Raw genomic sequence first — 24,615 nt, 5'->3', positions numbered from 1 at the left:
GAATAAATTTAGTTATGCATACCAAGGGTTGTATGGCTATGCACCACCCATAGAAACACATGGTGCTGGCTGTGGCTGCGCTGCTAATCACCTGGGCCGCATTTGACTCGCCCTTAGGTGGCCACCCAAGCACACCAATTATAGTGAACACTGAAACGTCCTGCTTGAAGGCTATTCAGGACATACTTCTGAATAGCAGAAACCACCTCACTAGGTCTGCCCAAGGGTGTGGGGAGAAGTAGGAAGCTCGGCTCCATTTGGGCTCATAGAAAGGTGTATCTCCAGAGTGGGCACCCCTGGGCATTGTGCTGGATTATCTTCTAAAACAGATTTTGGCTATTGCCTCTACAAGAGGTGCAGCTTAGTGGGTTTGAGCCAAAGAGTCTATTCGCCAGTCACCACACAGGTCCCAAAGGGCTTGGTGAGATTGTGTCACCACATATGAAATCCTATTCCAGGGTGGGATCTGAAGTTAGTCCCAATAAAATTGATGGGCTCTTTGTTTGAATGCTCATGCGCCTTCCGTCATCTGACTGTTAAGGTAGCATTTCTGGTGGCAATTACCTGGTGGGGTACATGAGATGAGACTCTGGTGTCAGAATCCCTATACACAGTTCTCCATAAGGATAATGTTTCTCCCCTCTTCCCTACAATTTCTCTCAAGTGTAGTCCCTAATTTTCATGTTAACCAAGCAGTCTGTTTGCCTGCATTGTTGCCAAAACCCCCCGCCATGCACATAAGGAAAAGTGTCATTCAGTCGGGAGAAGGGCTTTTTGCTTTCTATCTAGGGCAGACTAAAAATGTTAGCTCCTCTATTTGCTTTGTTGGTTGCAGCCAGACCTAAGGGCCAACCCTTTTCCATTCAGAGAATCTCATCTTGGATCTCTTCGTGCATTAATTTATGCTACCAACTGGCTGTGCCAATTCTAGCTCACGGGATTGTCTTAGTCTGCTAGCGCAGAGACAGTGTCTGTAGCTTTCTTGGCATTAATGCTGCTTGTAGACAAAGCAGAAAGTTGCTCATCAGTCCAAATTTTTGCTCTTTGTTATGCTATTTCCTATCAGGCCAGACATGACGCCAGTTTTGGATGGCTTGGCTTACACTCGCTATTCAGGTAGAGTCCAAACCCACACCAAGGCGTGTTGGCTTGTGTCTTACCTTACAGTGGAATCGGTATGTGCAATCAAAGAGAAATGGGGGGAGGGGGAGCTATCGTTCCATAACCGTGACAGTGCCAAGGAGCCGTGGGGGATTGGGAGCAGCTCCACTCTCTTACACCACAAGGGTGTGGTGCCAAGAACAGTGCTTGAGCCACCTACAGAGAACAAATGTCTGTCATCTGTGCAGGGGCACGCACACCTCTATGGTGGGAGATGTGCAAGGCCTGGCTAATGCGCTCGGCACTATTGTACTATGTCTTAACTGATATACACGGTTTCTTTGGCACTACAGCAATAGATGGAATCAGACTAAGATCTGTTTCTAGCTAGTGCCCTGTGACCTACCTAGGTGTGACACTGCAGGGGCAGGCAGCTGAGGAAATAGCTATGGAGTAACTGGCAGTAAGGTGCTTCTAGCTCATTTCCCCAAGGAAAGGTGCTATAAAGCCCCAGTATTACTAGGAGCAGCACACTAAGGTTGTTCAGATTTAGCTAGTCCAGTGAGAAAAAGCCCTACATGGTTAAATCAGTTAAATTAAACTGCCTAGACTAGGCCGACGGCAAGCAAAAGAGCTGAGCTCACAGCCCAACAGGGAAGTGCCTTTGTGCTTGATCATTTCTAGACAGGCTGAGGCTGGTGGGTGGAGACTTGGACACATTCCAAGCTCAGGGCTGCGACAGGCTTTTAGAAAGGCAGGCTGCGAAGTAGGAACGCCAAATGCAAAGTAACCAGCCCGGCAGATGCTTCTGGAGTACAAGAGGGGCCAAAGGCAGGGAAAGGCAGCAGCTTTTGCAAGATCTGACCCATGAGAGACGTGCTACCATGGGCTACTGTCCAGCCCTGTGATCATGTAGCTGCAAACAAGCTGCATCTCCAACTGCACCAGGAAATGTTTCCTCTAGAGCTGCAGCTTCCGTGAATGAACCGTGAACTTCTCCCCCACAGCAGCCGCCTCAGGTAAGCCTGCCCTACAGCACTGCTTGGACGTGAGCTCCAAACTTGGCACCTTGATTCTGTTAATTAAATGTACAGCGTGGCCCCTAAGGCGCAGCCTGGATGAGAGGGATAAGGAGGACTATGTGGTTCTTTGTGGCGTGGGTATTTTTTCTGGGTCACTCCATGCAAATGATGCTCCCTAAGGCATAGCAGGGATGAGAGGAATGAAACCTCACACTGCCACAGCCATGTTCCCTTGGGGCTATGATCTTCCTGCCCCTCCCTGCTCCTGAACCTTGGGGAGGCTTGTTGCTAAGGCAGGAATCTGTGTCTAGGGGGCCATTGGGCCCTACTGTGCGATGCCTATGGAGGGGGCTAAGAGGAAGATCAGCCTGCTAGTTTGTTTTCACTGTCTGTCTCCTCAGTCCCTGCAGATTAAGCCCCACGGGTGCATCTCGGAGGTCAGCTGGAGGCCAGGCACAATCCCACCCCAAGCAGCAAATCGGTTCCCCCAACCATGGCTGCCTTCTGATTCTTCCCTTCCCATCAAGCCCGATGTGCTGGGGCCCCAGCTGAAAGATAATGCAGCCTATTGGCACAGGCTACTCATGGTAGCTCTTAGGAGGTGCACCACCTCCCTCTCCCCCCATGGGCCTGCCAAAATCCTAACGGCTAAATGGGGTGTCTCCTCGTGCCCCCTTCCTGTTCCTCTAGGTGGCCTCCTTGCACCACCTCCCTCCACAGGCCTATGCCCACTGCTCTTACCTTGACTAGGTAATCACTGTGCAGGACCCAGGATGAGCTTAGATAATGTCCTCAGTCTTGGCAGTGCCCCCCACAAATACAGCCCCCCCCCCATTCCTATCCTCTTCCCATGAGGATCCCACTCCCACGGAGCACAGAGTGGGCAGCTCACTATTAGACTGTAGGAAAGTTTTATTCCCCCACCCCTTAAAGTCCAACTCTTGTAGAAGAGCTGGATTTCTGTAACTCAGAATGGGAAAATTCCAGGTCTCCGTGCCTGATTTGCAAACTTGTTGACCACCAAGTGTCCAGTTCATGGTTTCTTTATAGTCCCTTTCCACAGGCTTAAGACAAGTTATATAAGCAAGCAGGCTAGCCCTATGGGCTGCAAAACTCCCGCAGTGAATCATGGACAATACTTCCCCCTCCCTGCCCCCATTGCTGATGTGGACTGAGGGAGCGTCCCCGGCTTCCAAAACAGCCCCTAAGGCCCCGAGGCAGCTGATTATAACACAGGGCAGCCCATAGGGTTTCTTGAATTTCACAGGGATCTGAATTAAGGCCATTTTTATCCTCATGAGCTTGGTTCTGATCAGGAATGTAGCAGCTGAGAAATGTATCCAGCTCTTGCATTTTGCTGCCTCCCTGTGGAGCTTTTTAGGCAGGACTGACAAAAATAACTTTCGTTTCCTCAAAAGCTCTAGCTGATTTGGTAGGCCACATTATGCTGCAGGGCGTAGGCTGGGAGTTAACTTTCCTAATCTAGTGCAGGCCAGAAGGGTTTAATGGAATCAGGCCCCATGTCAAGTGTCTTTTAAGAGATCAGCTAAAAAAACGCAGAAGTTTTTGGGAGTTGCTTCTGCAAGAGAATGTAAGGAGCTGTTGCTTGGATATATAGCAAATACCTATCGCTCATTCATATTTGTTCCACTTTCTTGTTGTTTACTTAAACGTGTGAAGTTGTTTCCCATTCCCTTTTAATCCCCTATCACCAGTCTCTTCGCACTCCTGCCAGTAGCTACTGCCTCTTCTTCACCCTACCCTTCACAAGAATTAGACCATCTTTCACCAATCCTATGCTTCCTTCTCCATCCACTCTCCATCAAAGATATAAGGGTTCCTCATCTCCCCGAAAAGTAAGAGTTCCTCATCTCCCCCAAACATGCAGAGAAGGGTCCTGCTTCATTTTCCTTTGTGCTGCAGGCTGGTCTCTTTATCCATTCTACTGACTCTTCTGTCTTTAAACCTGAATTCACAGCACAACCTTGAGGCAAGATGGAGCCTGGAATTACCTCGATGAACCTCCATCACAGCTGTATTGAAACCTGCCGCCACTGACCTGGCATGAGCCAGCATAGGTGACCTTTCCTAGAGTGGTATGGAAACATCTGAGGCTATTTGTATTTACATTTTCTGTGACAGTCTGATGCCCCTGTTGTCATTCTTTAACTGTTCTATTGTCTCTTGAGTTTGCTTGAGGGGACTTTTATAAATATTTGCAGGCAGTAATGTTCAATTTCTGTTTTCTCACTTTTGCATAACTCTAGTACAGGACCCTATTTTGCACACGGCATCTTTGTATGAGTTGTTTGTAGTACAGCACTGAACAACACCAGTTTAAGGCACCTTTATGCCAAAAGTAAGTATCTACAGCAAGGAGGGGACTGGATTGTAAATTTAAGTATTAGTAGCCAGGATGGGTAGGAATGGTGTCCCTGGGAATGGATAACAGGAGAGGGATCACTTGATGATTCCCTGTTCTGTTCACGCCCTCTGGGGCACCTGGCATTGGCCACTGTCAGAAGAAAGGGTGCCAGGTTAGATGGACCTTTCATCTGACCCAGTATGGCTCTTATGTTCTCTTAGTGTAGCATTAAATAAAGCAATGTCCAGAGAGGTGCATTACTGAGCAGAAGAGGAGAGAAACAGGCCTTTGTAAAGGTGAAGAGGTGGCACAGACACCAACCTCCAAGACAAGTATCAGAGGGGTAGCCTCTCCATCCACTGAATCTGCAAACACAACGAGAAGTCCTATGGCACATTATGTGCATCTGATGAAGTGGGTCTTTGGCCACAAAATCTTAAGCCCCAATAAATCTGTGTGTCTATAAGGTGCCACAGGACTTCTCGTCAACCTCCGTGAGTGCTCTGGGGCTGGAACAGGTGTTCCAGCAAAAAAATAGTGGGAGCTCAGCACCCATTGGCAGCTCCGCCAATCAGCTCCTCCTCTTCTACCTCCTGCACCTCCTGCCCATTGGTGATCAGGACCATGCAGGAAGCGCTGCAGGCCGATGCGGAGGAGTGTGGGTGGAAAGATGCAGGGAAGGCAGCAGAGTGGGGAAGGGAAGACACAGGGTGGATTGGGGCGATAGGTTTGGCAGGCCTGGGCAGAGTGGAGGGGGTTGAGCACTTCCTGGGAACTCAGAAAGGTTCAATGCAGCAATTAACATTTTAATTATAATTCTGCCAGCCTAGTGTTGGCTGCAGTGTGGCTCTCTGTAATCTAGTTATCAGTGTAGTTTCAATCCAGTGCTCAAGAAGAGAAATACCATCACAAATGACCACTTCAGGGCACTCTCAGCAGACGCCTAGAACTCAATGGCCAAAAGCCTAAGCTATCTGTTCACGCCTGCAGCTGATCCTTCCGGCACAAACCTTGTATAGACATTTCCCCTGCTGTACCTGGGGCAGAGCCATCAGTTTGGCACCTTTTACCAGCTTCACAAGAAAAAAAGTAGACTCAAGAGACAGGGTGTAGCATACCAGGTGGTCTGGAGCACAGCTGTGAGGGTCAAATCAGGGCAAACGGCTTAGAACCAGGGCTACTTACAGTCCAAGACGAGGGTCCTCCTCTATAAGGCAGCAAACCAGTCACACAGAGCACTTGGGCTGCCACTCAGGCCAGCAAGAAGTCTCATAAGCAATCCCCTTAGACATTCCAGCTTTACCTATGCCACAACCAGCACCACACCTTACACAGGTGAGAGATTATAAAAATCAAACAGGTTCTCCTAGTCCCAAAGAACCAGCCACAGGTCACTCTATACCCTAGATATTACCCAAAAGAGCCCGCTGTGCCAATGCTTTAGAATCTAAAATCTAAGGCTACATCTACACTGGCACCCTTTTCCCGAAATGCTTAAAACGGAACAGTTTTCTGTTATAAGTATTTCCGGAAAAAGCACGTCTACATTGGCAGGATGCTTTTCCGGAAAAGCGTCCATGGCCAACGTAGACGCACTTTTCCGGAAAAAAGCCCCCATCGTCATTTTCGCGATCAGGGGCTTTTTTGCGATAAAGACTACTGTGCTGTGTACACTGGCCCTTTTACGGAACAGTTTTTCCGGAAAAGGACTTTTGCCCGAATGGGAGCAGCATAGTTTTTCTGGAAAAACACTGACAATTTTACAGTAGATCGTCATTGCTTTTCCAGAAAAGCAAGCGACCAGTGTAGACAGCTGGCAAGTTATTCCGGAAAAGCGGCTGCTTTTCCGGAATAAGTGGCCCAGTGTAGACACAGCCTAAAGGTTTATTAATAAATGAAAGAAAAGGTTGAGAGTAGAATTGTTAAAGAAAGCACATTACATACATCAGTCACCAGGTTCTTGATGCAGGCTCTTAGCAGAGATGTAATACACTGCTAGCTTAAAGTCTCTGGAATACATGCTATGATAGCACGGGTTAACAGGTCCTTCCCAGCTCTCTATTCATGGCAGAGATACTCCTGAACTCAGGAGCAGGATTGAAGACAAAGATGGAGGAACCCCGAGGATCCTTTTATAATCTTGCCCATGGGTCGGGCAATCCATTGTTCTCCTGAGTGATGGTACCTCCCAAAATGGAGCTGATCACATGATCAATTGACCTGACCATGTTCCTTTAGGCAAGGAGCCATGGTGTACCTGCTGATCTACAGATTCACAGCCAAATTCCTCAGGTGTCTATTGGCAACATTTAAGAGCCACTCACTTTCCATGTAGCACAGCTATTTACTGATTAATCACCCCCTCACAAGAGGTGGTTGATGCCTGCTGCTGTCTCCCAGACAGAAAACATTTAAAACACAAGCACAGAGCCCATAGTCATAACTTTACCTACAAAAATCGTACATGCATATGAGTGGTGCAAACAGAATCAGCAGAGCATAAGCTTTCATTAGACACCTCGCATGGCCCACTTTGCACAGAATTTGGGGCAAACACACATCATCAGCGAGTGCAAACATTAGCTGTGTTTTCTTATTAAACCCCAATAACGTCACAGGGGAGAAAGGAGGAATAGTTACTGGCTCTGGTTTATGAATAAGAGAGTCTCACATTGTGGTTTGTACATTATTAAGTTTATTCTTCCACCTCTTTTATACCAAGGACTGAAAGGCAGAGGTGGAAGGCAAACCCAGGTATGGGTGGTACATTCAGTAAATAACTTCAGTGGTTCCCTCACACACTCCCAAAAGTAACTGAACACTATAGAAGTGAGTTTTACCCACAAAAGCTCATGATACTATATATTTGTGCTAGTCTCTAAGGCAGGGTTGGGGAACCCAAGGCCAGTCCCCGGCTTGCCTGGATCTAGCCCCTGAGACTCATAGCATCTCTCCCTCCCTCAACACTGCGGGGCTGGAGCACACAAAATCTACTAGGCTGGGCCACTCTGAGTTCTGGTGTATGAGATGAATGTGGGGAGTGTCTTTTTTCCTTCTCATTCAGGGTCACATCAGTGAGGGTTCCTGGGTTTTGTTTTTGTTTTTTGTTTCACTTATGTACAGCTCCTGACTGATTTTTCTATGGGTCATCAGCCGCCAACCCCAAAACGGTTCCCAGCCCCTGCTCTAAGGTGCCACAGGACTACTTTGCTATGTCTACGCTACAGGGTTTTTGCGCAAAACCAGTTGTTTTTGCGCAAAAACTAGCGGAGTGTCCACACCTCAACCATGTTTTTGCACACACAAAAAAATACAGTAAATTGACAGGACAGAGCACTTCTTCTAGGAGAGTTATTCCTCTCTCCACAAGGAATAACAACTCCTTGTGCAAGAGTACTTGAGCAAAAAGATGTGTGTGGATGCTCAACAGAGGTTTCAAGTGCAAAAAGAGCCAATCACAAAAAGCACCGGTGCTCTGATGGCCATTCTTTGAATGACAATTGGAACTTTCTTGCGCAAGAGTGTCCATGCAGTGTGAATGCTCTCTTGCACAAAAGCACATTGCTTTTGCGATGTGCTTTTGAGGTGTGGAAGCACTTTTGCACAAGAAGTTTTTGCGGAAGATCTCTTGTGCAAGAAGCTTCTTGCACAAAAACCCTCAAGTGTAGAAAAAGCCCTTGTTATTTTTGAACAATATAGAAACAGCTAATTTAAAAACATGTTGTCTTCATCTAATATGGCCTTTTTTCTCCCTTAGCGCTCACTTTCTGAGCAAGAGGATAAACCTACTTCTACAAGAAAATGGGTATGTATCTCTTTGTAAGATGCTTACACTTCTTGGGTAATGGAACTTGCCCTTGGAATACATAGCATTTTATTTATCCAGTGTGTGGGGCAAACTAGTGAATCTTCTCCGCAGTCCTGTGAGAGTGGTAAGGAGGTAGTATCCTCTTTTGGGAGAAAGGGAACAGACCCAGTAGTTCAGTGGTTTCCCCAGAAACGTAGAGGAGAACTGTAACTAGTGCTGATAAGCACTTAAGGCTTAGTTTTTGCCTTCTTCTGAAGCATGCAGTGTGGTTTGCCTGCTGGGATCATCTGGGCACATGTCATGTGATCAAGCCCCGGACCTTGTAGAGATTTGGGCATTGATGGCACCTCCCAAAATGGAGCTACAGGCTTCTCTGGTCTCCTGAGGACTGCAGTGTTTTAGTGTCGCTAACATAGAGAAGTGGTATCTAGGTGACATTTAACATCTTGTGATATGCAGACAGTCAGACAAGATGTAATGGTCCCTTCTCGCCTTAAACTCTAGGAAATTATGAAGCTTCACCATGTCTGCTAGTCCCTACAGCTGCTCCATAAAGTCTCTTTTTTGACCTTGTCTAGAATAGGATAAAAAGTGCATTGTTGGAAAGCTTTAGCTAATATGCTTGAGAAGTCTAGTGGACACAAGCCAAGCTGCCTTTAACACATTCTAAGATGGAGGAGTTAAAACCTGGGCATGTGGGGTGAAGCCTGGCCTTCAACTCAGTGTGATTAGTACTCGTTAAAGTCGAAACTACCTTGTCCTTGCTAGACTTTTCAAACGTGTTGTTAGCTAACAACACACTTAAAACTGTGTGTCTAGACAAGGTTTTAGGGCATGGTGTGGTCAATTTTTTTTTTAAGAGTAATCTTCTGTGAGTATGTGACACTGACATGCCATTTTGTTTTCAGACTACAAAACATTACCTCTGGCTGAATGGAATGAGTCCCAGGTTAGATGCTGGCTAGAATCCATTGGAATTAAGAAAGAGTATGTAGAAAAGCTATGTGATGAGGAAGTGACTGGCCCAGTGCTCAAAGAATTAGATGAACCTTTCCTCAGAAGCATGGGTATGAAAGGAGGCCAAATCCACATAATAACACGGAAAAGAAATGAACTTTTGGAACATTTGCACAAGAATGCAGCAGCAGACTCAGCCCAAGCAGATAATCCCAGCAATAAGACTGTAGAAGTGTTGGCTTCTGATATCACAACCAATGATAATAAAAGGAGAATAAAAAACAGTAATGCATCTGTGGCTATCAAGGCTAATACACCAAAAGAAGAGACAGATAGAGATTTAAAAGCCCTCAGCATCACACAGCCCAAAAGTTTTCAAGTAACATTGCACCAAAATGAATCTTCAGAAACAGACAACTCTGGTGCAGTAGAAGAAATTGATAAGGTGCACACAGAAAAAACATCCTCTCTTTGCAAGAGAGGAGGTAAAAAAAATCATTCCTCACATGAAAACACTGTTGAATCATTAACTCTGAGCAAATTTAGACAATTTAAAAATGAAGACATTAATTTTAAATATGTGAAAAACAGAATTCTTGCTCCGGAAACTGGAGTCATAGATTTGATCACCCCTTGCCATGAATACAAATCTTTTACAATTGCTGCAAAGCTAGACAGGCAACGACTGCAAGCCAAGTTTGCATATGAAGTGATTAAATATGCTTCAGCCTGCATGAATGTTCGAACAAATGGCACAATACACTTTGGTGTAATGGACAGTGTCGAAGACAAAGGCTGGAAACATGGACAGATAGCTGGCATACCAGTAAGAGACACAGATATCTATGTTGATGCATTAGATTACATTGAAAAATGTTTTGAGCCGTCTGAACGACAAACCGCAAGAAATTGTATTCACCCTCCTATTTTTACTGAAGTGATTCAGAAAGACTCTCAAGAACAACTCTTTATAGTGGAGGTTGACATTGAACCATCATCCAGTATAGTGAAGGGGAAGATCTTTCAAGTACGCTTACCTAAATTTAATGAAGACAGCAATAAAGTGACCTTCGACAGAATGCCAGTTCTCTATCAAAGAGTTGGAGCAAAGTCTGAGCCGATAAAGACTGAAGAACTAGTAACTTTTATTCAGGGTTTACAAGAGAAGGACGTCAGAAGAGAAAAGGCTGAGTCCTCTAGTAATGAGGATCCTATGGAAATTTCCCAAAATTTAGGGCGTAAGTTATCAGTCCTATTCACTGATGGCAAGAACTATATGAATGATTCTCTGTGGTATATTCTTGTCACAAACAGATGTGGAAAAGAGGATCTGAAATTTGTTAGCTTTTTAATGCGCATGAATATTTTCTGTGTGTTTGACTTTGACGAGAATTCCAATGTGTCAGGTTTATATGCCAAGTATAAAGAGCATCATGCAACAAGATCACATTTCTTACAAAATTATTCCAATGAAACCAAAATGAGCACCACTGAATTTCAAAAACATTTGGGCCTGTTTGATCATACTAGCTGGATATTTTGTAATGGACGGAGTGACTTCCGTGGGAATGAAAAATCTTGTGATGAAGACACTTGGATTAGAACTAAAAAGAAGTATCTTAAGAAAGCTGTTTCATTTATCTGTGATGAAATCCTTCCTAAAGGATCTTTTGTGGTACTTTTCCTCCTGTTCTCACCTGTGGAGAAGCCCATAGTAGATACCTTCCAGGAATTCTATACAGAAATGAATGGTATGGATTATATCATATGCATTGCAGAGTCCAAAGAAAATTATGAGAAGTGGGCTAACCTAGCTCAGGCATCATGTAATATTGAGACACTACAAGAGAGAAGTATTGTGGGCATGAAGCTGAGTCATGTAGATGCCACTATTCAAAACATGATGCCTTCTACAGTATGTCCCAGACATTTACCAGTTTCTACAAAAGGTTTGTGTGTGCTTCCAACACTGGAAGAAGAGAAAATGTTCTCCCTTGAAATATTGTGTGCAGATCAGTGTGACGATATCAAACTGGATCTTCTGAGCACAAAAGAAATACAAGAGATAGAACAGACATTTTATCAAGGGAGAAAAGTCAGCTGGAAAAATTTCTGGCTTGCTGATAAAGGGAGCTGTGGAGAAGTCATTGAACGGGAGACCTGCGAGGAGGTTCATAAAATCTTAGATGACATTTTGTATGGAAACAGAATTAGGTATTCTGTGGCTAAAATAAAAATCTTTCATCAACCTGGAAGTGGAGGAAGCACCATTGCAAGGCAAGTCCTATGGAAAAGACGAAAGGATTTAAGATGTGCTGTGGTCAAATCCACATACCCAGTTGCAACGGTCTGCCAGCATGCAGTTAATTTTAGAGAATATGATGAAAACGACATGAAGAATTCTCTCCCGGTCCTCCTCCTGGTTGAAGACTATGATGAAGATTATCTGGATGAATTAAAAAATGATTTAATGGATGCCATGGCAGCTCGAAGAAGTCATTTTTCCAAGCCTTGTTTCATCCTTATGGGTTGTAAACGATCTAACGTCCCTGAAAAGCTTTGCAAAGCTTCTCCCCTTGATACAGTTGCTGTCACTCACAAACTGACAGACCAAGAGAAACACCTGTTTAAAACCAAAATTGAAAAACTTAAAAAGCAGAAAGACTTCAAACCTGAATTTATTCTGACATTTGTCCTAATGAGTGAGGAGTTTAATGAAACATATGTGAGGGAGTTTGTAGAGCATTTGTTGCAAGGCATAGACCTTTCTTCCCCTGTTACTAATTTAATGAGATATGTGGCTTTGCTCAATTTCTATGTACACAATTCATACATTTCATTGTCACACTGTGAGGCTTTTCTAGGGCTGGGGGCATATACCGAAAAGAGACTGAGAGAGTATGATTTTAAAAATAACTTAAGTGAACAGGCAAGAGTTATTTTTATTGAATTAAGAGAAAATACTACCTGCATTTCATCTGTCCACATCATACATTACCTGGTAGCTAAGGAAATTCTGTATCAGCTCTCAGGAAGTCAGCCTCAGAGTCAAATTGCTATGAAACTTCTCCAGGAAAAAGTGCTGTTACACCATAGATTTGGACGAGAAGAGTTTGTGAAGTTCATCAGAGATCTGTTTATACGTCGCGACAAGAAGAGCAGGGGAGACAATACTGACAGCCTCTTCTCACCATTCATTGAGCATGTTTGTAAGGTTGAAAATTCTGAAAAAGCGATAGAGGTTTTAAAAGCTGCCTATGAATGCCTGGGAAAAGATGCCTTCTTTGCCCAGCAGCTTGCTCGACTGCATTACAATCATGAAAAATTTGAGGATGCAGATTTTTGGGCTGGGGTAGCCAAATCTCATTTGCCAAATGATTCCTTTATTTTGGACACGGAAGGGCAAGTGTTCAGAAAATGGTTTAGTTTTACTATGGACAAAAAGACAGATGAGGCCACTCCTGGTGAAGTCATTCAGATTATAGAAATTGCTCTTAAAGCTATGAAATGCTTCAGGGCTGCACAACAGGCAGCAAAGGCAGAGATCGACAACATGAATAATGCTGGTTATTTTGGAGAGGTTGAAGTGGGATGTCGTCTGCTAAAATTCCTTTCTACACTTGAGGTATTTCCCAGAAACCCACAAGGGGAGCATTCTGAGCTTGTGCGTTATTTGCTAACAGACTACATTCCCGAGGAAATTAAAAAACCGTGGGGAAAGCTTCACAGTCGTTTAAAAGGCTTACGTGACAACATTTATAATGCTCTGGACTGGATTTCAGAAGATATAAGTTACTTCCAAACAGATAAAAACCAGGAGAAAGAAGATGAGGAGGCAAAGGAGGCAAAGGAAGAACAAGTTTACAATCCCCGAAAGTGGCTGAAAAGACAGTCCGAGGTTTATGCTAAGTTCTTTACCTCAAAGTGTCTTCTAGGAGAAAACAATGCAGAGCCTGTAACTCAACTTGTCAGACGCATGAACATCTATAAATACGGTGGTGGCACTGTCACTACTATACTCTCATTTTTGTCTGATTCAAAAGAGAAGAGGTCAGTTGAAAAGCTAGAACAAATAATTAATTTTTTTCCAGCTGACCCACTGAAAGAAAGGCTGGAGGACATTGATCTCATCAATTATATTTTGTGTCACATCACACTAGCTTGTTTAGCTCCTGGATCTTCCAAACTTCTTCCTTTTCAAACACTTAGAGCACTCAGCAACAGATTTTTTAAACAGAGGAGAACAGCATTTCCAGCAAGTGCACATTTTTTGCTCACCTTATTGTACTGGCCTGATGATGCTTTAGACAAAGAACCTAATCCAGATAAAGATGATATTCTCCTATCAGCTCTTCAGACTATGAAACGCATGCATGACATCAAGGTCAAAAATGTTGCTCCAAGAAAGAAAAAAATTTACACGCATTTTTTCTTGGGCAAGGGCACTGGTCTGAGAAAGATTGTGCATAAGACGAGGATTGATAAATTAATTGATGGCTCCCTAAATGATCGGCGGATGAAGTGGCAACATGGTGATGTGTGGAATATAGGTAAAATACGTGATGTTTTAAGAAGGGTTTCAGGTTGGACAGAGAATGGAAAATTGTTTGTACGGGGTCATGTTGGACAGATTCATATTTTAGCTTTACATTACGAGTCCGTGCCTCAAGGGAATGAAAATGTGACATTTTATTTAGGATTTTCTTTTAATGGGCTTGTTGCCCATGACATTCAGGTCAATAAGTAAAGAAAAAAAAATCTCTTCCATAAAGTTAGTTACCTGCGTGCATTAAATTGATAGTAAACACTGTGCTGTTAGAAAACTGTGTTAGTCTTTTGTTATATTAAAAAACTGTATATAAAGAAATCAAACTGTATGATACCGAGGAAAAAAAACAAGTCCAAAGAATTGTGGGGAGAATCATAATGAGCCTGCGTCATGATTTAAAAGAGTGCTACTTACTACTAGATTAGTTATGGGGAAAACTGAAATATGCAAAAGAGACAGACAGTGAGAAATGATTATTTGGAACTATGAGGCCAAATCCACCACAGGACTAAGTAGGTATTAATGTAAATTGTATCCTTTCCTCCAAAATGCATATAAGATGCATTAAAAGAATTATAAAATAGAATATAATTTGCAATTGTGTTCTGTAATTTAGTTGTAGTAGTTTCCAAGATTAAAGGAAAATACTTTTAAAATGACTCGTTGTATATCAACAAACTATTTAGCATACTTGTTTCATTGGATAACCAAATTCAATAGCACATTCACTCATCTGTCAACTTTTTTGGGGGGTGAGGTGCAAGAAAAAGTGTTAGGGAGGAAAAGTAAGCATTTGTTTAAAAAAATTGCTGTACATTAAATTTTTTTTTAAATAGGTAAAGTAGATGAAACAGTAGTTAATCTATTTTAACAGCTTTGTTTTTAAAATAGTTAATAGTTTGAAGTAAAAAACTCGTCACAATTTGTCATAGTTTGTACAATGCAAGAAACTAAACAAGAGCAGTTCTAACACTGCTACGTTACATTTTGTAGAAAAGGCACTGACTGATTTATAACCTTCATGTCATGTGGCTTAGGACATGACTGAGATGTTTACTGATTTCATAGGCTTATCTGAACATTAATACTTTTTTCTATTATAATTTACTAATGTCAAAAATGCAAACCCTCCATATTGTAAATGTCTTTACCATACCAATTTTTTTAATTATGTATAAAAAAGCATATTCTAATAAAGCAACTCAATACATTAATTTTGGAGTCTGTGTTTTGCTTTTTTCAATGTCATTATATTATAACTACCTAATTTAAATTCATTGGAAACAAAAATACCCTTTAATTAGTTCACTGGTTAAGTGATTAAACGGAGATGGGCTGGAGCGGCCCCCACTCCGCAGGCAGGGGCTGCTCCAGCTGGGATGGGGCAGCCCCCTGTTCACAGTGGGCCCTGTGGGATTGAAGCAGCCTCTTGCCTGTGGCTGGTGGGGGAAGGGCTGCTTCAGTCCCTGCCAGTTAACAGTAAGCAGTAGGCATAACCCAGTAAGGTGATGCTTACTAGCTATCCATTCACATCCTACTTTGCATGGGGTCTGACTAAACAACTCTTTACATGAATCCCAGCTTGTTTATTAAGCTGCTCAATGTAGACACCATTAGAAGTTCTGTGGCACCTTAAAGACTCACAGATTTATTTAGTCTCTGACAAAGGAGAGATTTGCCCAGAAAAGCTTGTCCAAATAAACCTGTGAGAATTTAAGGTGCCACAGAACTCTATGTACCTTCTGAAACTTGTCAACAGAGAAGATAAAAGGCAGATGTAAATTTTTCTGAAATGCTCAACAGATGTCTTTAGGTGCAGCCACTTATTTTTGCAGTTTATTGTAAACTGTAGTCAGCCGCTATTTACAATCAGCCACTGTACGTTCCACTCTCTGTTCAAAATCAGGGGAGAGAGGAAAGTTGTTTTTAAAGTAAAATGGAGATTGTTATAATGAGGGTTGTTAAAATCGGCTGAATTGTTTTTTAACAACATTCATGTTGCATATGAACAGAGCCCTTGTGTGGATACAAAGTTCTATCCACAGATGCGCCTATCCATGAATAGAAAAGAAATGGGTATTCACTGAACTGCAGAGCATTGAACCTGGGAACCACAGTGGCCAAAAAGACCAATGTGGTGCTGCTGTTCTCGGTGGACAGCAACTCATACAGCTGTACCATCCCCACCCCAGCCCTTCCATGCAACTGCATCTCCTGTCTAGGGTCATACAGCCCCAGTGGGGATGGGGCTGGTACTGGTACAGATGCACAATCAGGAGGAGTTGTTGGTGTGAGGCACTGGTGCCTGGGAGTGGCAGCATGACATTTTCCCCTTTGACTGCTACAGTTCCTGAAGTTCAGTGGATACCAATTTCTATTCGCAGAAAGAAATTGGTATTTGTGCTGGGCTCTACATGTGAGATATGACACAAACCCTGAATTCATTAGTACAATTCAGGTTTTGAATACATCTATGTCACAGTCAAGTATAAGACTGAGGGGGGACATGGCAGTTTTCAAGTATATAAAAGGTTGCTTCATGGAGGAGGGAGAAAAATTGTTCTTCTTTACCTCTGAAGACAGGACAAGAAGCAATGGGCTCAAATTACAGCAAGGGAGGTTTAGGAAAAAACCTCCTATCAGGGTGGTTAAGCACTTGAATAAATTGCCAAGGGAGGGTGAGGAATCTCCATCATTGAAGATTTTTAACGGCAGGTTAGACAAACATCTGTCAGGGATTGTCTAGATGGCATCATGAGCTTTCGTGGATACAGCCCACTTCTTCAGATGACCGGAGTTTTGAGGTTAGGATGTGCAGACCTCAAAACTCTGGTCATTTGAAGAAGTGGGCTGTGCCCACGAAAGCTCACGATGCCATCTACATGTTTTGTTAGTCAATAAAGTGCTACCAGACCATTTATTGTTTAAGTTTACCCCTGAAGCTTTTAAATTAACAGTAATTTCTAACAGATTACCAATTTAATTGTTGATATGTAGTAGATTGAGGTATATTTGATCAATCTCTTATTTATCAAGCATTTCATTTTTCTTGTCCTGATGCTCGGGCATTTCTTCATTGTGTACTGTCATCTTCTGTCACCTTTGTGGTGTGGTATGTTCTGTCTTTGGGCTGTGGGATGCATCCTTAAGCAGTTTAAGTTAGTAAATATAATAATGGGCTTTTTGTTTGTTTTACATGTATCTTATTTTTAGAAACAAATTTAATACACAGATTAATTTCATTTGTTTATAATTTAGTAGGCATCAAGTATTTTATAACGCAAGCTCTACTTTTGCAATTATTTGTATAGTCAGCATTTTCACTTGAGGGTCGTTACTAATATTTTATACTAAACATAATACTTAACTGAAAAATTGTGATTAATAAAAGACTAATTTTTGCTTGCAATTGCATTATTGAAGCAAAATATATGTACATATATTTATAACTGAGACCTTTTGAACTTTGCAAAAAAGTGGTATTAATATGATTATACCCCAAACACGATAATAAAATAGTGTACTGCCACTTTTTTAAAAAAAATAAAGGCTATACATCTGACTTTTGTTGCAACAAAATAAAAAAAAAGTAGTCACATGTCACACAACTTACAATTAAAAATAAATGGTACCAGAATTCCATTCATAACTATATAAAATAAGGCAAATAAAAATAAATAGAAAAACAAAAGGATTAAACATTTAAATGAGCAAGTTACTTTCTTTAAAACTTAATAAACTTATAGCATTTATATTTATATTTGCCAAATTTGTTGCATTAATATAGTAATTTAAGGCACTGTTCACTGCTTTACAATAACTGTTTCAAAACTTTGCTGTCTGGGCTAAGAAAAGCCCAAGTTACAAATATTAGTTAGTGGTTAGGCTAAGAAGCAAAGTCTGCATTTTTGTTGCTTAGCAAACAGTTTCAAGAAAATTAGGAATGATTCTAGTTGTTGCATTCCTGAAGGATTAAAATAATCAATGTACTGTATTAATTTAATGTTTTTACCTTGTTTTCTCTTGCTTTGTGTTCAATTGCTTTAGCTTTTGGGGTGCCTCTGCACAGCAGGGCTTAACTCAAAATAAACTATGGAAATTGAGCTGTCAATTGTGTAGCTTATTTCAAAATACAATGAAACCTGTGTTATCTGGCATGCTCAGGGATTAGGGCATTCTGGTTATCTAAAAATTCCGGTTATCTGAGGGTCCCATTAAGCTAGGAAAAACCAATGGACAATAATAGTAAAACTCAAGTTTTAATATTGGTAGTTTTGTAGTGTGAGGCAGTTGGTGTCACATTTCTATTTTGAGTTAAGGAGGATTAGTACTTCTTAAATAAAACATTGTTAAGCCAATCACGGTAAACCAAGCCAGGCCTGCGCGCCTGAAGATGTGACAGCATTGTGGCTGGGGGTAATGCCGGTTAGCAAAGTTTTCTGGTTAACAGAGTGCTGAATAACAAAGGTTTCACTGTAGCTTATTTCAAAATTGAGAGTATCTACACCAGTGGTTTCCAACCTTTTCAACAACAAGATCACTTTTTCAATTTAATTGCAATGTATAACTACCACCCCTTCTTGGAGCCCCATACTCCCCTGCTCCACTCCTTCTCTGAGGCCTCACCCCTGCTCACTCCATCTTCCTTCCTCCCTGAACCTCAAGCACTTTCACCAGGCAGGATGCTTGGGGTGAAGGGTCTGGTCTTAGGCCAAAGGGTTCAGAGTGTGGAAGGAGTTTGGGTGCAGGGGAACTCATGTCTGGTACAGGAGCGGGTCCAGGATGCAGGGTCTGGCTGGGCACCACTTACCTAAGATGGCTTCCAGGTGGTGTAGCAGTGGAGTTAAGGGAGGCTTACTCCTGCCCAGGCCCACTCCTAAAAGCAGCCTGCATGTACAGGCTGCCCCTCATCTCATCTACAGGCACTGAACCCACAGCTTCTACTGGCCACAGTTCCCTGTTATTGATCAATGAGAGCTCAGGAGTGGTATCTGCAGGCAAGGACAGCATGTGGAGATGCCCTGCTCTGCCTCTCTCAGGGGCTGCAGGGACATGCCAGCCACTGCCAGGAGCAGCAATTACCACAGGGATAATGACTCCAGCCATAGCAGGTTAGGTATTTTAGAACTTGCTACTCAAAGAATTACATTTAAGTATAAGAGAGAAATGAAAATTATGAAACGCACAGACCAGTCAAAAACCAAAACCAACATACTTTGCAAGCAGTAAAAGCTATAACGACAACCCCCCACATGTGTTTGGTCAGGATATGAGAGTGAAGGGCAGTGTGTTTGTAAGAATGACAGACACACACAAGGTGTAGGAGTGACTGAGATTTTCATTGCCAAGCTCCCTCCCTCCCCTTCTCTGTGTGGAGATAGGATACAGAAGTGGGGGGAAGGAGGGACTCTGACAACAGCATCCCCCCCCACTTCTCCCTCCCATACCTTGTACAGCAAGCAGGAGGCTCCCAGGGGGGCAGCTCCAAGGCAGAGGGCAGGAGCAGAATGACAGTGAGCGGAGGAGCAACTGAAGTGCCAGCACTTGATAGCTTCCTGGCCAAACCAGTCAGGATTACCTGTCAGAGGCTCCAAGATCTACGAGTAGATCCCAATCTACTAGTTGGTGACCACTAGTCTACACAGCACTTATTTCGAAATAGAGCACTCTTCCTCCGACTTCCCTTACTCCTGGTACAATGATGGTGACAGGAGACGGAGTAAGAAGTCCTACAGACTGACAGTATTTCAACATTATTTTGAAATAGCTGCCTGCTGTGTAGATGCGGACTAAATTATTCCAAAATAGTGCTAGTTATGTTAATGTGTAGATGTACCTTTGGAGGTTTCTGTAAAAGCTGTAACTTTTAAAACAGAGTCAAAGTGAGACGAGGCAGGAAAAAGGATGAAAAGCAACCGAGGAACGTAGCAAGACCGCAGCCAAGAGAAATTAACTTTCACAGTTGTTTAAGGTACAGGCAGCAACAGCAAATTTAGCAAACTGAGAAAGACTATAAAGGAAAACATTTAAAAATATTTGAGGGGGGGGGGGGGGAATATTTTTAGCTAAGCATGGAGTGGGATTTGGTGGGTCAAAACAGTTGGGAACCCACACGCTACCGGTTCTGAGGAGAGATGGGGTAGTTACCTGTTCTTGTAAAAACTGAATTTGTTCTCCCAGTGTCTGTTATTTTTGTCTGCATGCCAAATGGATTGCAGGAACGGCCTTATGTGCTGCACTCAACTGTTTTGGGGGCCACTCCATGTGTTCATACATCAATTCTAAGCGTTAACCCTCTCGATCTCAGCTTTTCACATTCAAATTCTTTTTCATTCGGTCCCCTGCAATTGAGTCACAGCTCCTGTCTCCTAATATTCTGTGAACCTTTCCATTATTTTCAGCATCTGATTTACCAATCCTGGGACAGTACTGTTTGTTACTTCTTCCTCTTGGGCACTTACCTGTCCTATTCTGAGAAGCACCAGTCTAGGTCTTAGTTTAACTGGAACCTGACTTTTAGTATAGGATTGTAGCTACAATGCAGTGTATCTTTTCACATCTTTTAATATTGCCAGGACTACCTTTTTTTTATTTCTATCCTCATTCTTCAGACACAGGTTAGCTATCTAAAGCTTGCTGTTAACCATCAATATTTATAACAGGGGATGGCACATGTCTATTTGATAGGTTTCTTACAGGTATTTCCGGTGTTTCATTCTGTCCTGTGCTTGCTGTCGCTGGACTGCTCTGCAGTGGGAGCCAAAAGCCTCATCTCAAAGATCTATTTGCATTGGAAAAGGTTCAGAAAAGCGCAACAGAAATAAGGGGTTTGTCATTCTATATGAAGAGAGATTAAAAGGACTTGGACTTTTCATCTTAGAAAAGAGGCAACTAAGGGGGGGATATGATAGTGGTCCATAAAATGACTTGTGTGGAAAAAGTGAATAAAGAAAAGTTTTTTACTTATTCCCACAAGAACTAGGGGTCACCAAATGAAATTAATAGGCAGCACGTTTAAAACAAACACAAGGAAGTTTTTCTTCACTTAATGCACAATCAACCTGTGGAACTCCTTGCCAGAGGATGCAGTGAAGGCTAGAACTTTAACAGGGTTTAAAAAAAGAGCTAGATAGATTAATGGAGGTTAGGTCCATCAACGGCTATTAGCCAGGATGGGTAGGAATGATATCCCTAGCCTCTGTTTCTCTGGAGGTGGCTGACGGGGAAGGGATCACGTGACGATTACCTGTTGTGATCCCTCCCTCTGGGGCATCTGGTATTGGCCACTGTCAGCAGACAGGATACTGGGCTAGATGGACCTTGGTCTGACCCACTACAGCTGTTCTTAAACATTTCAGGGCTCTTATTTCTCTTGCTTCTTTCAGAGTGTTGCAATTATAGGAATCCTGACCCAAAAAGGAGTTGTGGGGGAGGGCAGCTCACAAGGTTAACTTCACTTCTGTGCTGCTGCTGGTGGTGGTGCTGCCTTCAGAGCTAGGTAGCCGAAGAGCAGCATCTACTGGGCAGGAGGTCAGCGCTGAAGACAGACCTGTTGCTAGCAGTAGCACTGAAGGATGGTACAGTACAGTATTGACATTCTTTCTCCTGCGCTGCTACCTGCAGAGCTTGGGCCTCAGTCAGCATTACTTTCTCTCTGACAACACAGGCGTGAAGGCAGCAGTGCAGAAGTCAGGGAGACTTCTGCACTGCGGCTGGCAGGACACTGCCTTCAGAGATGGATGCCCAATTAACATCAGCTGCTTTCCATCCACCCAGCTCTGAAGGCAGAACACAAGGGTGGCAATACTGCAAGCCTCCTCCACAACTTCCTTTTGGGTCAGGGCCTACAATTTGAAAAACAACCCCCCCTATGAAATCTGTATAGCTTCAGGAAAAGCACATAAATGACCAGATTTCAGTGTCTGGGATGCATTTTTTCATGGCAGGGCACTGCTATCTGTAATTTCCAGGGCTTGACGACCACAGCAAAAACCCACTCACCAGCCCTCACTGTGCATGCACCAGACCTGCACTGCGCATGCGCACACCGCCAGTGAACGGGGCAACCAGCTGAAATCTACTTGCCATAAGCGAGTAGATAAGCGGATTTGTCGAGCCCTGGTAATTGCCAATGGGACAGGAGATAGGAGTTATTTGAAAACTGATTGCAAAATCACCCTTTCTAAACAGGTGTGTTTACTAATGAATAAACATGTGAGTTGAAGTTCAGAAAGTTGCTGTGGAAATCTCCAGTATTAGGACTTGACTTAGTTATGCAACCAATGATGCTTGTGCTCCAGTAGCGTGAGTCCAAATGTGAAGATAAAACTCTTCCCTAACTCTTGTCAGTAGTAAAAAGTCTTGCTATGTTATGGAAAATGTAGTATAACAATAATCCTCTCAACCAAGACTGTAATTTAGCTTCAGGTGGAGAGAAATGAATTTGTAGAAAGAAAACTTGTAAATGAATAAACTGATTAATTTGAAAGTCTGACAATACTCAGAAATAAAGGATGTTCATAGTTACTCTGTCAATATGAAGAACAGTGTAAATCCCTTATTCTATATGCTGAGGTAGCTGCCACCAACAATGCCATTTTCATTGATAAAAGGATATTGAACAGCTTGGTAAGATTCAAAATAAAAGTTCCATCATAGAAGAAAGTCTTTAGATTTAAATCCCCTGGTGCAGCAATCTTTCCCTGCCCTCATTTTCAGGAGGAAAATAAGAAAGGCCCCTTAAATCTGCTCACTGATTAATGAGAAATCACAGGCCCTTCTGTAGGCAGATGGAATGCAGATTTTGCTACAAAATGTACCTTAATTGAAGCAACAAAACCAATTACTAGAGCACTGAGAAGGAATGTAACCCTTCAATTCTGCCCAGAATAATAAACTTCATTTTGCAGAATACCTAATTCTTGTAGATAATTTCCTGCTCTGAAAATATTCTGTACTCCTAAAGAATGTTCTCTAGATAACGAAGACATCCAGAAGCCATTCAACCTGAGATACAACCATGCTGAGTGATTTGGGCAAAGAGCTAGGCTGTAAGTTCTATATCACTTCATTCTGAATTAGCACCATGAGATTTGAAAACCAGAATTGTTGAGGGCAAGGAGGAACTACCAGTATATTTCCTTAATAACCCTGGAATTAAAGGAAATAGGGGGTAAACACACACCAAATGGTGTAACCAGCAATCATGAAAACATCTGCTATGGATCCTGGATTTTTTTCCTGATCTTTGGAAGATTTGATCCTTAATCTTCTAATAATCCTTTTTTGCTCAGTGAATCAGCTGAACTATTATTCTCCTCCAGAAGGTGGAGTAGGGTTGCCAGGCATCTAGTTTTTTGATTGGAGTACCCAGCCTGAATTCCTCTACTGCACCCCAAATCTCTCATCCCTGGCCCACCCCCAGCCAGAACCCTCACAACCCACTTGCCCAAGTCCCTCTCTTCTGGCCCCATGTGGAGCCCACTCCCCTTGCCCCAGGCTTCTCCCACACCCCGAACACCTCATCCCTGGCCCCACTCCAACTCCCCTGCTGGCTAAGCCCAGTGAAAGCAAGAGGGCAGGAGACAGTAACAGGGAAAAGAGCAATCAAGAGCAGGGCATCACAGAAGGAGCCAGGCATAGGAGTTGTTTTGCACAAAGTTAGAAAGTTGGCAATTTAGTGGAGAGCCATCATATGGACACAAATCTGAATAAATCCCACCAAGAGCGCTATGACTTCTTGTACATTCCTCTATGTAGTAGGTCACTGTGGATCGTCCACGAGAATCTGTAGAATCTGATCAATGGTAGAAACTCTTTGTAAGCCAGAGGTATCCATCTCAGTTCTAGAATATTTACCTGTAATTGGCACTCCTTATGAGACTACCATGAGTCTGAATCGGACAAATATTTACTTCCCTACTCTTCCTGAACATATTTGATATGTTACATTGGAACAGAAAATGGTATTCCTGCACAAACTTTTTTTTTTTTTTTTTTTTACACACTGTCTAGTTCAAAGACTTTAAAAACTTGACTCGGAATTGTCACTTTGTGTGACGTGAATTATTTGCATATTAGAGGATTTACTCAGAATTGCTTGTGTTCTTAATTCAAATATTTCTTGAAAGATGAGACTCAAAATAATTATCAATGGTTCAACATCAAACTAGGAGAAATCAAGTGGATTTGGCCACTGTCGGAGGACAGGATATTAGGCTAAACTGACCTTTGGTTTGATCCAGTATGGCTGTTCTTATTCAAGTAGGATCCATATTGGTTCCGGTAGTACTATTCAGTGTTAACAACTTGGATGACGTAGTGGAGTGCATGCTTACAAAATTAGCAGATATCAAGTTGGATAGGGCTGCAAACACTCCGAAGGCCAGGACTAAAATTCGGAATGATCTTGACAAATTGATGACTTGGACTGAAATCAACAAGGACAGGTGCAAAGTACTAAGGGATAAAAACCCAAAAAAGGATCTGGAGGATATAGTAGATCACAGACAGAATGAGTCAAAAGTGTGATGCTGTAGCAAAAAAGGCAAATGTTATTCTGGAGAGCAGAAGCGTCATGTGTAAAACACAGGAGGTAATTGTCTCCCTTTACCTGGCAATATGAGGTGTCAGCTGAAGTATTACATCCAAGTTTGGGTACCATGCTTTAAGATGTGGACAAACTTGAGTCCAGAGGAGGGCAACAAAATGACAAAAGATTTAAAAGACCTGACTTATGAGGAAAAGTTAAACTGGATTTTAGTTTTGAGAAAGGTGAGTGAGGGTGGACCTGATAAAGTCTTCAAATATGTAA

At 42.6% G+C, this 24,615-nt stretch overlaps 2 protein-coding genes across 7 annotated transcripts in view; both read left to right on the top strand.

Annotated features, from left to right (window-relative positions):
- The window catches only part of LOC102457124 (sterile alpha motif domain-containing protein 9-like), a 221,437-nt gene that overhangs the window by 17,400 nt on the left and 179,422 nt on the right, over window positions 1-24,615 (top strand). The gene's annotated exons all lie outside the window — the stretch shown is intronic.
- Window positions 1,357-17,988, top strand: LOC102463999 (sterile alpha motif domain-containing protein 9-like). 6 transcript variants are annotated; one of them, XM_075903871.1, is made up of 5 exons: window positions 1,357-2,120; window positions 4,102-4,219; window positions 4,391-4,482; window positions 8,246-8,293; window positions 9,205-17,988. In XM_075903871.1, the coding sequence occupies exons 4-5, from the start codon at window positions 8,290-8,292 to the stop codon at window positions 13,998-14,000; spliced, it is 4,800 nt and encodes a 1,599-aa protein (XP_075759986.1). In that variant the 5' UTR covers window positions 1,357-2,120; window positions 4,102-4,219; window positions 4,391-4,482; window positions 8,246-8,289; the 3' UTR covers window positions 14,001-17,988. The 6 variants fall into 6 exon arrangements, with proteins under 6 accessions (XP_075759986.1, XP_006125231.2, XP_006125230.2 ...); XM_006125169.4 differs by lacking the exon at window positions 4,391-4,482 and having other exon boundaries at window positions 4,102-4,201; XM_006125168.4 differs by lacking the exon at window positions 4,391-4,482.

Source organism: Pelodiscus sinensis, chromosome 20 (genome assembly GCF_049634645.1).
Source record: "Pelodiscus sinensis isolate JC-2024 chromosome 20, ASM4963464v1, whole genome shotgun sequence".
Classification (NCBI taxonomy): domain Eukaryota; kingdom Metazoa; phylum Chordata; order Testudines; family Trionychidae; genus Pelodiscus; species Pelodiscus sinensis.
The sequence above is the reverse complement of the archived record's forward strand: the minus strand, read 5'-3'. Positions and strand labels throughout refer to the sequence as shown.